The 14,945-nt window shown below is 32.8% G+C and overlaps 1 protein-coding gene across 1 annotated transcript in view; it reads right to left on the bottom strand.

Annotated features, from left to right (window-relative positions):
* LOC149419484 (uncharacterized) overlaps positions 1–14,945 on the bottom strand; it is a 29,524-nt gene that overhangs the window by 13,282 nt on the left and 1,297 nt on the right. Inside the window, exon 3 of the mRNA XM_089638334.1 lies at positions 9,999–10,152. Within this exon, the coding sequence (XP_089494460.1) occupies positions 9,999–10,152 (154 nt within the window). The remainder of the gene's footprint in view (positions 1–9,998; positions 10,153–14,945) is intronic.

The raw sequence follows: 14,945 nt of genomic DNA, 5'->3' as shown, positions 1-14,945 counted from the left end.
CCATACCCTTGTATACCAGCGCCCTTGAGGTGATTTCAGCGCCCTTGAGGTGATTTTGCACAAAAACGGCGCTATACAAGTCATCCAATTATTATTATTATTATTATTATGGTGTCGGGAAATGCATGGTATATTACGGTGACCGATTCAACTGTAATTACCGCGATAATCATAAACCATAATTTACTACCCGGCGTTGCGCGAGCAACACGTATGCAACAGTACCTTGTACACACGGTAACAGTACCTTGTAACTCGTGGTAAAATGTTTCCAGTCATGGAATCAACGTTGGGATAAGTATATCTCTAGTCAAGCACAGTACTTCGAAGGAGATTAATTCCATTTCCATGTAAACTTATTTGTAATAAAATTTTCTTAGTTACACATTAAGCTGTACAATTTCTGTTTCGAAATCTTCCTCATATAAATATATTTAACTGGCTACAAAAGAGCAGGCAATGCCGCATTTTAGTCTATGCGTATATGATTCCCGTCAAAATAACGGTTTTGATTCGTGATGTGCGATTCAAATCATGTTTTTGTTAATAATTTCTATTCTATTGTCCAATTCCCTATTACATTGGTATAATTCAACATACAGGGTGTATCGGCACTAACCCGACAAACTTTAACCAGCTATTCCTTAGCACATTTGGAGTAAAAAATGTTATGGGCACTTTGCTGTCCGGTAGCATTTTTTTTTCAATTAAAAACAAAAAAAAATAAAATTTCCACACTACATCACTGTCATTGGCATTGCGTTTCGTGTTAAACAGCTGTTATAAGCAAGTGTGTCAAAAAGCGTCTTCGCTCTTTCGCACACACTAAATAATAATAGTTAAAAATGAGACGAATGGTGCCGTGCTATTTCGTTGTGACTGTAAACGTGCGCCAATATAGGTACACACGTGCATTATTCAACGGAATTCGAATAAAATATTTGCCAGATGGGTTTTCAAACTTTATCAAAGGATAAAACAGTGGTGACATGTGGTGAAAATATGAATAATAAATTTTTTATTAAAAAAAAACGTTACCGGACAGCAAAGTGCACATAAGATTTTTTACTCCAAATATGCTAAGGAATAGCTGGTTAAAGTTTGTCGGGTACGTGCCGATACACCCTGTATTTAGTATTTTTAGTGTTACTTTTTGTCAGTTTCATAATGTCATATTGTGAATTGAGCTTCTTGTTTTAGAAGAAAAAAAACGATGTTATTTTGATATACTTACTTTAAGTATTAGAAATAAAACTTACTGGTAATACCTATCTTACAAACGGATAAATATGTAAGACGAGAGATTTTTTACAATCAAACTTAATGTTAATCACTTTTGTAAAACCTATGTAAAATAAAATTTAAAAAAAAACAAGTGAATAAAAATATTTGAAAAATTAAAAAAAAATGTTTATTCAAATACCTACCTATTTTGTACCTACTATGTCAACGCACTGCATTTGTATTTATTTATGTTTACGTATAATTTACAAATATGTATGTAACTACTTATTAGGAAGAAAGCTACAACCGAAAATTCAAACACAATAATTGTTATTTCATCGGAACCATGCTGTAGGTTTCGACCGCTTCGCGGAGTGTACAGCTGGGAGTGGAATGAATATGGTATTTCTGTCTCGTTCTAAAAAACGTCCGATCGCGAGACTGTCTTTTGACGAAATTCGAATTCTCGGTCGCTGGTTAATACGCCTTAATAAATAGGACTTTCTTAGTTGACATTAGGTTTCTAGGGTCCCGTGGATTTCAAATGAAAGAATCCATCTGGCATTGGTAAATTAAGTATTCACATTAATGGTTTTTAATTTGATAGAAAAATTGGTAGGTAGGGTAACAAATTCTCATTGCTGTTGGATATCCGAAGGGAAAACACTCTACTAACAAGGACTATTATTAAATTGGGCAGCAGCTTTTTACCTGCTTGTCACTAATATAATACCATTATATTTTACTAATCTTTATTCATCTTAGTGATACAATATACTTAAAGTTTTTTTTAATTATTTTATAATAATCATTTAATGTCTTTTTTTAGCAAAAGCTCATGTTAAAAAGACAGAGAAACATACATAGGTAAAGACGGAAAACCATGTATAGGTAAAGACGGAGAAACATACATAGGTAAATAACGTTTTGACATATTGTTTCTAGCAAAAGCACGTGTTAAAAAGATGGAGAAACATATATAGGTAAATACAGAGAAACATACATAGGTAAAGACGGAAAACCATGTATAGGTAAAGACGGAGAAACATACAGAGGTAAATAATGTTTTGACATATATTTTTCAGAAAAAGCTTTTGCTCTTTGTTTGTGTGAAAACAAGTGATAAAATAATTTATAATCTTTCGTTATGCACACAGTAAATTAGCAATTTAATATAATAAACAAACAAACAAAAAAAAAATTCTTCTCCAGCTGGGAGACTTCCTCGCGATGTATGGAGGGTATTTTTGAGGAGAGGAAAGTTTTTTCTATAGAAATACACTTTATTGTAATTAACACATTTTGGCTGGGTATTTTTTGCGCTGGCGCTACCTTGTCTCCGGGTGAAAATAAAGGTCCCGCGTGAATTTCTTTTATGTGTTTTAAATTGCTTTATCTTTGAAAATAATTCAAACTTTTTAATACAAATTTCTACGTGGTAACTCAGCATCCCCAAGCTATAAAAGTACTAAACGAAAATCGAATATTATTTGAAATGCAACTCAATTAACCTTGTAATATGTATATTACGGTCCGCTTATCGATATTTGCCCATACCTGCTTTCTTTAAATATCCCCGACATCTCTTGCTCGCGTTTGAACATAGGAATTTATTGGCGCGGAACAGAGATAGAGATTCGAATCGGGTTTCATGGTCATAAAAATCCTCATTCCAGGAGATGAATTATTACAATAACAAATAATATACTACCCCTTTGTTGAAATAACGATGTAAATTAAAGGCATGAAGATAAATATACAAAGAAGATTTGCATTACAATTCGATAATTATGTACATATAGTTGGTACATTTACAAAGATATTGGTATATAATATTCATATAAAAACATAGAATAATTCTGTCTTTTCTACCATTGAAATGAGGCCGGCGCAAAAGGTAAAACTACCCTTTCCGCCGTTAAGCATCAATCGACCGAACAGGTAGAACTACCTTTCCCGGCCGAAATGTGTTAACCCCTATGAGACGGGTTGAATTTTGTGGTGACCGGGTATGTCATCAAAATGACAATTCAACACACCTCCAAAAAGTGATATAAAGTCATGAAATGATAATACAAAAACTAGGTTAAATGGGTTATGTAGGTAACTATTAAACCTAGTTTTTGTTTCATCACTCTTTAAAGGTGTGTTGAATTTTCATATTGATGAAATATCTTGCTACCGAATTTTGTAAATATCTCTGAAATTAATTTTTTTACTTTGGAATTTTCATGGACAGTAAGGAAATGCGTTAAAAACTTTTAAAACCTAGCTCAACACGCTGCACACTGCAGTGCTTCTCAAGATATTGCTAATTTCACTGGACTGCAAATGCAGCCAGCCGCACAATAAGGGTTAATAAAGAATATTAATATTTTCGTTTTCAAATGAGGATTTATAAATTGAAATTGGGTGTTCTTTTTTAACGTGTTTACAAGACACATTTATGAAAAATATTTGTTTCCAATCTTGTATTAACCAGTAATTGGTTAAACCATTTCAGTTGTTTTTTCTTCTAAGAACTTCTTAACACATGTAGAAAAATTATAAAACATTTTGACGCATCAATCTGACTATGTAACAATAAAATGCATCGCTCTGCTGATGCAAAATAAAGGCATTGAATTAAATCTGGAGATGGATAGATTGAAGTATTGCTAACTTGATTGGATAAGTGGGTAGATAAAACCAGCGGCCAAAGCATTCGTATATCTACAATATTGTATTCAAAACTTCCTTGTGGTTAATTTAACGCAGTATTGCCCTTGAAAAGAATTTCCAAACTATTATATTAGAATATAAACACATAAGTTTGTTTTAAACTTTTTAAACCACTGTGGTTTAAAATAAATGTATAGGTTTGTATTATAATAATTATGGCAAGTCACAAAGTAAATGCTATCTACGAATACATAGATAATAACATTAGAATTGGTTTACTCAGCAGTTAAGTAATAATATACAGAATGGTAAGGGATGTACCAGTGATTCCTAACATTATTTTGAGTAGAAAATGTAAATGAAATTTTGGTTTCCAATGGAGTTTTTTATGTTTTTTTCAACTAAAAACATAGAAATTCAGTAGGTGTTGGACAGCTAGGGTCGATGTTGATGTGAGGGGTTGTGAGTGGAAGAAATTTTAGGAAAAAAAGTCACCGGAGAACAAAATTTAAATTACATTTTTTACTCCAAATAATGTCAAGAATCACTGGTAAGTCAAGTGCGTATATCAATACTCTGAAAAAATTGCAGGTATCACTTTAAGTCTTAGCAGAATGGTTTTAAAGTCAGCTTGGGTGGGATTGATAATATCACATTTTTCCAATTCAGCCACTTGTTGGCAGTGGAATTATGGTATCACCAATTTGGAGAATGTTAAACTCAAAATCTATAATATACCGTAAGATTATGTGTGTGTAAAAACCTGATAAGTAAGTAATTCATATTCAAAAGTCGGATTTAGTATATTGCAGTCAAACTTGGTTATAACGAGCACGAGGGGACCAACTAAATTTGCTCCTTATAGCCGTTAATCGTATATGCAAATCATATTTTTAAAAGTCGTATTTACCTACCTACCTGCCTCTACTATCGTTATTGTTATTGTTATCGTTGTTTTGCCGTATTCATTATAACCAAATTCAACTGTATATACATTTAGAATATAATATTTAACAAAAAATATTTTAGTTTTTACAGATAATTTAAGTGATACAAAAAATCTCACGATTTTAAACTAAGTACCATACAAAGCCTATTTATAAATGCTCAGTTTATTAGACAGTCGCCTAGCCAAGCACCGGCTTCAGTCAATATTCTTTAACCTTAACGATTGCTTGTTGTAATGATGCAATCCGAAAGTCATGAATCGTTGGGGAATTCAGCGCTAGTAATATGAGTATGAAGTGACTGATAGCAATAAATTATTATTCCTCTCTCTATAAATAATATCTTTGCAAATGAAAACATTAATAGTTCAGATAGGATGTGACTAACAATGTCGTAGATAACCAACTATTGATAATGTGCGCACAATACAAAAGTAATTACAATTTATATTGGAGAATACAAATATTCAAAGATTAACCAAAACTATAAATTGACTCATGATTATTCAGAAAATATTTGCGAACATAAATTATTTAATAAGTCAACAAATTTGCCATCATGCGGCACATTTTGAAACAATGTATATGTTTTAGTGAAACTTCATGGATCACACATGCGGCATACTCGATTAGGTATAGCCGCCGATGGATATATGTATGCGAAAGCAGCGTATATCAGGTTAGCAATGTTGAATGTATGTCTGTCTGACAATAAACCATCCTACGCTATAAAAATGGAACAGAGTTCTCCTTAGGACCCTGAGCAAAACATAGACTACACATAATAATAGATACATACTATAAATATTTCTATTGCTTACCGGGATCGCGTATGGTCAACAATTTACAACCATCTCTGTACCTACCTTCTATTATTACCTACCTAATAAGTATATTTATTTTGTATTTTTTCTAAATTTAATAACTATTTAGCGCCCTTGAGGTGATTTCTCACGAAAACGGTGCTTTATAAATTAGCCAAATATTATTATATTATTTAAGTTATTTAAATAAGTTTTTTTAAATTTTTGTTTTGTAATTAATTAATCTTTCTGTTTGGCACTGATATTAGTATAATGTCATCCATCGAAGTTAATTATTTAAGTTTATTATAATTCTATTCTGTTTTGTACAGATTGGTCAACAACATACATATTAGGTTATTAAAATTTATCATCTAGGTTTATAACTATTTGTTAATTATTTGGTACCAATTTTTATTATTTATTAATGAAATTTTACACCTTGTAAACCATAGTGATGCCACTTCCCAATTCAAACACGAAAAATTATTTCTCAACTGAGTTGGGCAGTTTCGTTAAAAAATATATCCTTTTTTTCGCAATTAGCTTTGAAATATCTATATTTGTAAATTATTGTTATGGGTTTGTATATTTAATTTTTAAAAATACTTCATTTAACGATTCCAATAGTAAAACAGAACTTCAAACATACTAGAAAAAAGTTTTAACTTCTTGATGTCCGATGCTAATTTTTTTCCACACACCAGCTGATTTTATTTTTGTAATAACTTACTTCTTTTTGGCAAAATTACGTTTTTGTAAATTGTACTGTCTTACCAGATAATGTGTTTATATATTTATAAAAACAGTATATAATCCAACATATGTAGTTTCCCCAGAATACCTGTACCTATTCAGAGAAATGGTTTTTTAAATGTATCCTTAACCCTTTGCACTCCTAATTTTTTTTTAATTACCTACTACCAACTCCTTAATTAATTTACAAAAAAGGGATAAAAAGTGGCCTCAATAAAAAGTTAAACAAAAATTTTTAAAATATGTAATTTTTATTACTCTTTCTTTACAAAAAGAAATGTAAAACTATATTTTCACCTAATTACTGAGTATTATTTTCAAGACCGAACGACACATGTGCTTTCTCGGCCACGAAATATTTACTACTAAAAACAGTAAAAACAAATGTAAATACACAAACAGAACAAAATATTATGCGATAACAAGTGAATAGGTATAATAATCCTTTGTTATGTGTTTTTTTTTTTTTTTTTTTTTTTTTTTTTTTTTTTTTTATTTAGGAGAAAAAACAGATACAGATATCAATTGACAAGAATATACAAAACATCAACTAGAGAATTTACCTGCATCCAAACTATTTCTCACGAATTAACTTAAACAGCAGTTAAAAACATTTACAAATATTTTGACTTATAAATAGGGGAAAAATATATACATAAGAATATTATTTTACAAATAGAGATATGAAAGAAATGCGCAATATCCTTATAAGAATTTACAAATTATTTTTGAAAAAATTTAGAGAGTAAAACAAAAAAAAAAAAAATATATATATATATAAATAGATAAACAATGTTAAACAGAAATTAAAAAATATATACATATTTAAACAAGTATGTCTAAGTTTTTTACTGTGAACTTTGTAGGAAAACAGTCTTCATTTTTCTACTAAAAGTAGTGCGTGTATCAAAGAATAAGTCAGAGTCCTTGAGGTTTTGGTTCTGATTAAGTGATTCGCACATTCTTCTGATTGGATCCCTGACACCAGCATTTGTACGCGTCCTGCTAATGTGGAATAAGTCGTTAAGCCTTGTTACTCTGGGTGGTACTTTGAAGTTTATTAATTTCAGTAAGTCGGGACAGTCAATAACGTTGTTACAGATTTTATACAGAGTCATGAGATCAAGGTATGTTCGCCGGTTAGATAGAGTGGAGACTTTATAACTCGAGAGCATATTTATGTACCCGCGTTTGGGTGCGCTCATTCTGTAATTGAGGCAACGCAGAAATTTCTTTTGAATACTTTCAATATTTTCTTTATAGATATCGTAAAGTGGATTCCATATGGAGGTGCAGTATTCAAGTTGAGAACGGACCAGAGTGTGGTAAAGAAGAAGATATGTTTCAGGTTTTCGAAATTCACGGCTGTTTCTGATGACAAATCCTAGCATGCTGTAAGCTTTATTCACAATATTATCAATGTGCGCATCGAAGTGGAGTTTGGAATCAAAAAGAACGCCTAGATCTCTTATACAGTAAACGCGCTCGAGTAAATAATTACCAATACAATAATTGTGTTTGATAGCGTTGTGGTTTTTAGTAAAACTTATTTGTTTACATTTATTGTAGCTTAGGTAAATTTTGTTTTCATTGCAAAACGTTTCGAACCTTACTAAGTTGTTTGTAATGTTGGGAGAAATCCCTCAGCGCTTCCTATTGTTACGCAGGTAGACAGGCAAGTACCTACCTACTTACATGCGTCGCAACCAAATAACTGCGCAGTGCATTTACAAGGTTAAAAATAATACGATTTTAAAAATTATCTAAAAGGCGAAACTTGACGAGATATATGTATTTTGCGTATTCGGAATATTCAGAATGAGATATAAAGTGTTTAAAAGAAAAAAAAATACATTTGATAATTTAAATTATTTTTCGAAATTGCGTTACTATAATGTCGAGTATGACTCGACATAGGAGTTGGTGTAAGAAATATAATGTCGAGCCACACTCGACAAAGGAGTGGTATGAGTTAAGGTACATTGGCATTCAAGAGGTTAACAGTTAAATTTTTGCTTTATACAGGGTTTTCCAATAAGAGGTGTTATTTTGAATAGCCCGCTATTTCGGTAGATGTTACTTTTGAAGCTGTCATTTTTTGACATTTGACAAGTAGAAACTACGCCATTAATAAAAATGGAATGATACATGCTTCAACAACGCATTGAAATTATTAAAATTCACTTGAGTGAATCAAATGCAAATCATCTTGAGTGATGAGGCCCATTTCCACCTCTGTGGCTTCGTCAACAAGCAAAATTGTCGCATCTGGGGCTCGGAAAACCCAAGAGTTATTGTTGAAAAGCCTTTCTATCCTCAACGTGTGACTGTTTGGTGCGGTTTATGGTCCGGCGGAGTCATTGGACCTTACTTTTTCGAAAATGAGGCTGGAGCAACAGTTACGGTGAATGGATATCGCTATCGAGAGATGATTAATGATTTTTTATTGCCGGAATTGGATGGTATTGATCTGGACAACGTTTACTTTCAACAAGACGGCGCTACGTGCCACACAAGCAACGAAACCATTGATCTTTTACGATTGAATATCAAAATATCACCCCTTATTAAAAAAACCCTGTATTTAAATTATAAAAACCAGTTTGGACCGCTAGTAATAAAATATACTAAATCGTACTTTTATTATTATTGGTTATTATGTTAATTTGATTTAATCCTTAAGATTAATAATCATTAAAAAAATCAAATGTAATTATGTTTTACATAAAAACGATAATAATTATTGTGTCTTATTATCACTATTATTGGAGTCGTTAAACTTTTAGATCACAAATATTGATAAGATTACAATATTAATTCAGTTTGGACGTGCTGATCCACATAAATGTATGTTTGAATAACCAGAACTGTATATGCTAATCACAGCTTTGGATATAAGTAATTAAAAGATGGACATAAGTTTATTGCCAACATTCAAATATTGATATTTCAGAATTGTTTTTCGGAGTTGAAGATTTTAGACTAAACGCCGATGAACTGGGGGATATATAATTTGGATAAATATGTACAATTAAAGAATATTATTTTGGTTGTGTATAATGCATCACTCTTATATATTTAGTGTAATGGTCAGCATAGTTGCCTTCCAAGCTGTTGATCGGGGTTCGATTCTCAGCCATGACAATTATTTACTTAATATATATTTTTTATTATTTTATTTGAAAAATTTAACACCCGTGATTTCTCACGGGTCTGTGCTATTTAAATCATAATTTCCGTTGTGAGTATTTTGATCCGAGCACCAACTTTTCAAAATTGAGATGTGTTGAGAAAATTTAAAAAGAACCATTTTAAACCCAGACTCGCGATAAAGATAAACTTACCTGTAATACATTTTAGTGGACAATTATTTTCATATATTTGAAATGTGCTTACCTTGGTACAGATGCAGATGACTATGCAAGTCAAGTTATATCCCGTGATTACACGTAAAAACTAGGAGTTAAATAATATATTAAGAACAAGAACAACTTCCTGACCTGCAGAACAACCGAGGTTTACTGAAAGTTGTAAGCATTTTGAAGATGACAATATAGTACGGAAGGGAGATAATGTAAATTGCTATATATTTATTATAATTACATACTTGTGATATTGAAGCGAGCCCTTCCAGAGGTCAAGCTCCACCAAGTAATTACGGACCACCTCTTCACAGTGACCTGGACCTCATACTGCCCTGGAGGGTAGCGGCTCGGAGAGTAGTTCACCGTCCACTCGGATATGGCGGATTTCTGGTCAAACTGGACATGGACATGAATCATTTCAATAGCTAAAAGACAGGATAAGGAGCAGGTTGATACTATGTACAGAGACTTCTCTAAGGCCTTTGACCACATAATTCACTCAATCCTTTTGAAAAAGCTTGTAGTACTTGGTATGTGTGACAAGCTGTTTAGATGAATAAAGTTCTACATTGGTAATCTTAATCAACGGTGTCTTCTCAAATTCTATAGAGGTAATATAAATATCTGGTGTCCCCCAAGGATTCCACCTAGGTCCCCCATGTTAAACATTTATCCCTATGATCATGCTTTCATAATTCCAAATATGATCTTCACGCTGATGACATGAAAAATTCAAAATTGTTCATTCTCTCTCTGACTGAAGTGTTACAAAATGACCTTGATAGGCTTTGCAAGTATTGAAAAGAGGAAGTTTAAACTATATTTTTTTCTAAATGTCACACTATGACATTCACTAGAAATAAACATGTAATTAAGTACTCTTATTCACTCCACAACGAACCTGTTATCTCTTAAACGGTATGTAAAGATCTTGGCATTTATCTTGATAACAAACTCTTATTTAATAAGCACTCAATCATTCACAGGCCATATAAAATGCTTGGTTTTGTTATATGTTTAAGTTAAGTTTTCAGTAACCCATGTACAATTGTAATGTTATATTTCACATTAGTCAGAATTACAGTGGAATATGTTTCGCCAATTTGGAACCCGCAGTATAAACTGTACATCGATAGCATAGAATGTATTCAATTCTTTTTTTTTTTAAATATATTACCTTCAAATTCAAAAATAAATTTCAATCATAGACATATGAATATTAGTAGACCTGCGCTAAGTGATTAAAAGCGTATTATTCCCCACTCCCCATACCGGTTCCATTGGAGCCGGCTGGGCTCGCGTATGGCCTCCCTTGAATCTTGAGAATGTGACGTCATCATTCTTGTGCGAACTAGCGTCAAGCTATGGTCGAGTTCATTTTACGAAATAACACGGCAAAATAGTGGCTTGCGCTATGAAAACTTGTAAAAATAGAAGTGAAAAAGAGAATAAACCCATTTGTCATATTACATTCCATAGGTAAGCATTATTTTACTTTGTTTTAACCTTATTCACATCGTATAATATGGATCAGTTTTAGAAACAAATACTATCACGCGATGGACGCGAAACACAAAGCCGTGCACAAGAATCAGGGATGTGCCTTCGCCTTTTGCGCTTTGATAAAATACATATAGTATCATTTGGAACTCCGTCGTATTAATAAAGGATAATAAACCAATAATTTTTAAATTTATTCCACTTTAAGGGCGTTATTACTAAACGAGTTTTGAACTTTACACAACTCATAAACAACACTTAATATAGGATAAATGGTTGGTTATCAATTGTGAAAATTGGTATGTTTGGAAGTAAAATGTAGATACAGTGAGCATGTTTGGAATGAAAAATGTATGTGTCATTTTGCTGTCCGATGACATTTTTTTATCTATTAAAATTAAAAATATTATATTTTTCTATCGCATGTCGCCACCGATCACATATTATCTTTCATACTATCACACATCGCAACGGACCACGTGTTAGGTACGCGCTTGTTTCGTATGTACGGTACTGCTGGAACGAGAAGGAGTGAATATCACGTAATGCGCTAGGTTATACCGAGTGGCGATGTGAGATCGAAAAATGTAATTGAAAAAGTGTCATCGGAAGGCAAAATGTTGTCCAAATTTTTACTCCAAATACTCTTAGAAATCGCTGGTAAAAGCTGTGTGTATATAATTTCATTTGTTTTACTTTTCTATTATCTTCTTAAAAGTGAAATGTTATATATTGTTAAGATTTCAATATTTTATTAATAGGTACAGAGCGGTTGTGACAACCCTCCAACATTGGTCGAATGTAGCGATTCTCAAGTGTGCGCATCGTTGTTACTGGGAAGTAAATTATGAACATTTATAAAAGTGTCTTAACCAAATACGTAAACTAAATATTCTAAAATAGAAGAAATTTTTTTTGCCGAATTTGGACTTAACGTGGCGAGTAATTTGCGCTCCCATGTAAAAATGTCTATTCATTCAAAAGCAGATTTTACTTTTAAGAACTAAATGGTGATTATAAGGCGAGATGCCTATATACTATCAGATTGATTTATTGACGAATCACAGTCAGCTTTACCCTCTTCGTTCTTCAACAGTTGATTTTACCCCTCACCCTTAATTTCTAGTCTATTAATATTCATATGTCTGTGATTTCAATGTACATTTCAAATTTTGCAACAAAGGCGATCAGTAGCTGATTTTAACATTTATACATAGAATTTTAAACAATAAAATCGACTATCGAACTTCACTAAATAATTTCAACATACACACAAAACAAATGCAGCAGCTAATTTTAATGTCAATGATACGAACTGTCCAATGGGCATACAAATACCTTCACAGATCACCACTTCTCACACCTACAAACATACTCACACATACACACACCTGCAGACTATGCACATCACCCCGTAGTTACTAAATATAAATATCTCTATTGTACTAAAATAAAGTCGCTTTCCGCGTCTGCCTGTTTGTGCGATTAGTTCTTCTAATCTACGCAATGGATGTTGATAGGGTTTTCCTTTCGGAAGGTTTGTATATATGATAAATGCAATTTATATTTATAGAAAGTAGAGAAAAATCGAGCAACAGCGGGTACACGTCAGCGTAATTAACTATAAATAAAATAAATCACTGAAACCAATGTAATGATTGTTTCTATAAATAAAATCAATAGGATGTCAACTATGTTGTCCCAGAGCTTGACATGGAAATGTATTATTTAACAGGGTGTCCCAGAGCATGACATGGAAATTATTAAATAATTTAACTAGGTTGTCCTAGAGCTTGACATGAAAATGTATTATTTAACAAGGGGTCCCAGAGCATGACAAGGAAATTTATTATTGAACAAGGTGTCCCAGAGCATGACATGGAAATTAATAAATAATTTAACTAGGTTGTCCTAGAGCTTGACATGAAAATGTATTATTTAACAAGGGGTCCCAGAGCATGACAAGGAAATTTATTATTGAACAAGGTGTCCCAGAGCATGACATGGAAATTAATAAATAATTTAACTAGGTTGTCCTAGAGCTTCACATGAAAATGTATTATTTAACAAGGGGTCCCAGAGCATGACAAGGAAATTTATTATTGAACAAGGTGTCCCAGAGCATGACATGGAAATTAATAAATAATTTAACTAGGTTGTCCTAGAGCTTCACATGGAAATGTATTATTTAACAAGGGGTCCCAGAGCATGACAAGGAAATTTATTATTGAACAAGGTGTCCCAGAGCATGACATGGAAATTAATAAATAATTTAACTAGGTTGTCCTAGAGCTTCACATGAAAATGTATTATTTAACAAGGGGTCCCAGAGCATGACAAGGAAATTTATTATTGAACAAGGTGTCCCAGAGCATGACATGGAAATTAATAAATAATTTAACTAGGTTGTCCTAGAGCTTCACATGAAAATGTATTATTTAACAAGGGGTCCCAGAGCATGACAAGGAAATTTATTATTGAACAAGGTGTCCCAGAGCATGACATGGAAATTAATAAATAATTTAACTAGGTTGTCCTAGAGCTTCACATGGAAATGTATTATTTAACAAGGGGTCCCAGAGCATGACAAGGAAATTTATTATTGAACAAGGTGTCCCAGAGCATGACATGGAAATCAATAAATAATTTAACTAGGTTGTCCTAGAGCTTGACAAGGAAATGTATTATTTAACAAGGTGTCCCAGAGCATGACATGAATATCAATAAATAATTTAACTAGGTTGTCCTAGAGTTTAACATGGAAATGTATTATTTAACAAGGTGTCCCAGAGCTTAACAAGGAAATGTATTATTTAACAAGGTGTCCTAGAGCTTGACATGGAAATGAATCAATTAGGGTGCTATAACAAATTTAGGAACTTGCTGTCTATCAGTGCCCTCACTGTTTTTGCGCTAAAATTGTCAAATTAAGCCAAATCTCGACGGTATGAGAAGTAATTATGAACTTACCTTGGGGCAAACGTATTATGCTTCATTTTAGTTGAAATAATAAAGGAAAAACATGGAAAAAAACAGAAAATAATTTGAGAACGACATTTATTAACAAATTATAAGCGGCCATGTTGATTTCGCTATATGCACAGCGACTAGTCGACAGGGGGCGTGGCCAACATATCCGAGCATACCCGAGGTGTTCCGAGTTGCAAAATCAGTGAAACGCGGTGGGCGGTGAAACGAAACGTCAGAAATGGCGTTGTAATAATATAATGTAAACAAACCTTTTTAGAACTACGCTAGGTTTGTGTAACATGGTTTGTGATACAAAAGAAAGTGCCCCCTTTATAGCGCCTGCTCGCGTCAAGGCAAGACAAACATCCCAGTTTTCAAGTAGTTTAGCGGCTACGCTAGGTTTGTGTAACATGGTTTGTGATTCAAAAGAAAGTGTCCCCTTAATACCGTCTGCTCGCGTCAAGGCAAGAAAAACATCCCAGTTTTCAAGTAGTTTAGCGGCTACGCTAGGTTTGTGTAACATGGTTTGTGATTCAAAAGAAAGTGTCCCCTTAATACCGCCTGCTCGCGTCAAGGCAAGAAAAACATCCCAGTTTTCAATTAGTTTAGCGGCTACGCTAGGTTTGTGTAACATGGTTTGTGATTCAAAAGAAAGTGTCCCCTTAATACCGCCTGCTCGCGTCAAGGCAAGAAAAACATCCCAGTTTTCAAGTAGTTTA

This window comes from Hesperophylax consimilis, chromosome 12, assembly GCF_061612785.1.
Source record: "Hesperophylax consimilis isolate HC1 chromosome 12, BYU_Hcon_1.0, whole genome shotgun sequence".
NCBI lineage: Eukaryota > Metazoa > Arthropoda > Insecta > Trichoptera > Limnephilidae > Hesperophylax > Hesperophylax consimilis.
Note: the sequence above shows the minus strand (reverse complement) of the source record. Positions and strands in the feature narration are given on the sequence as shown.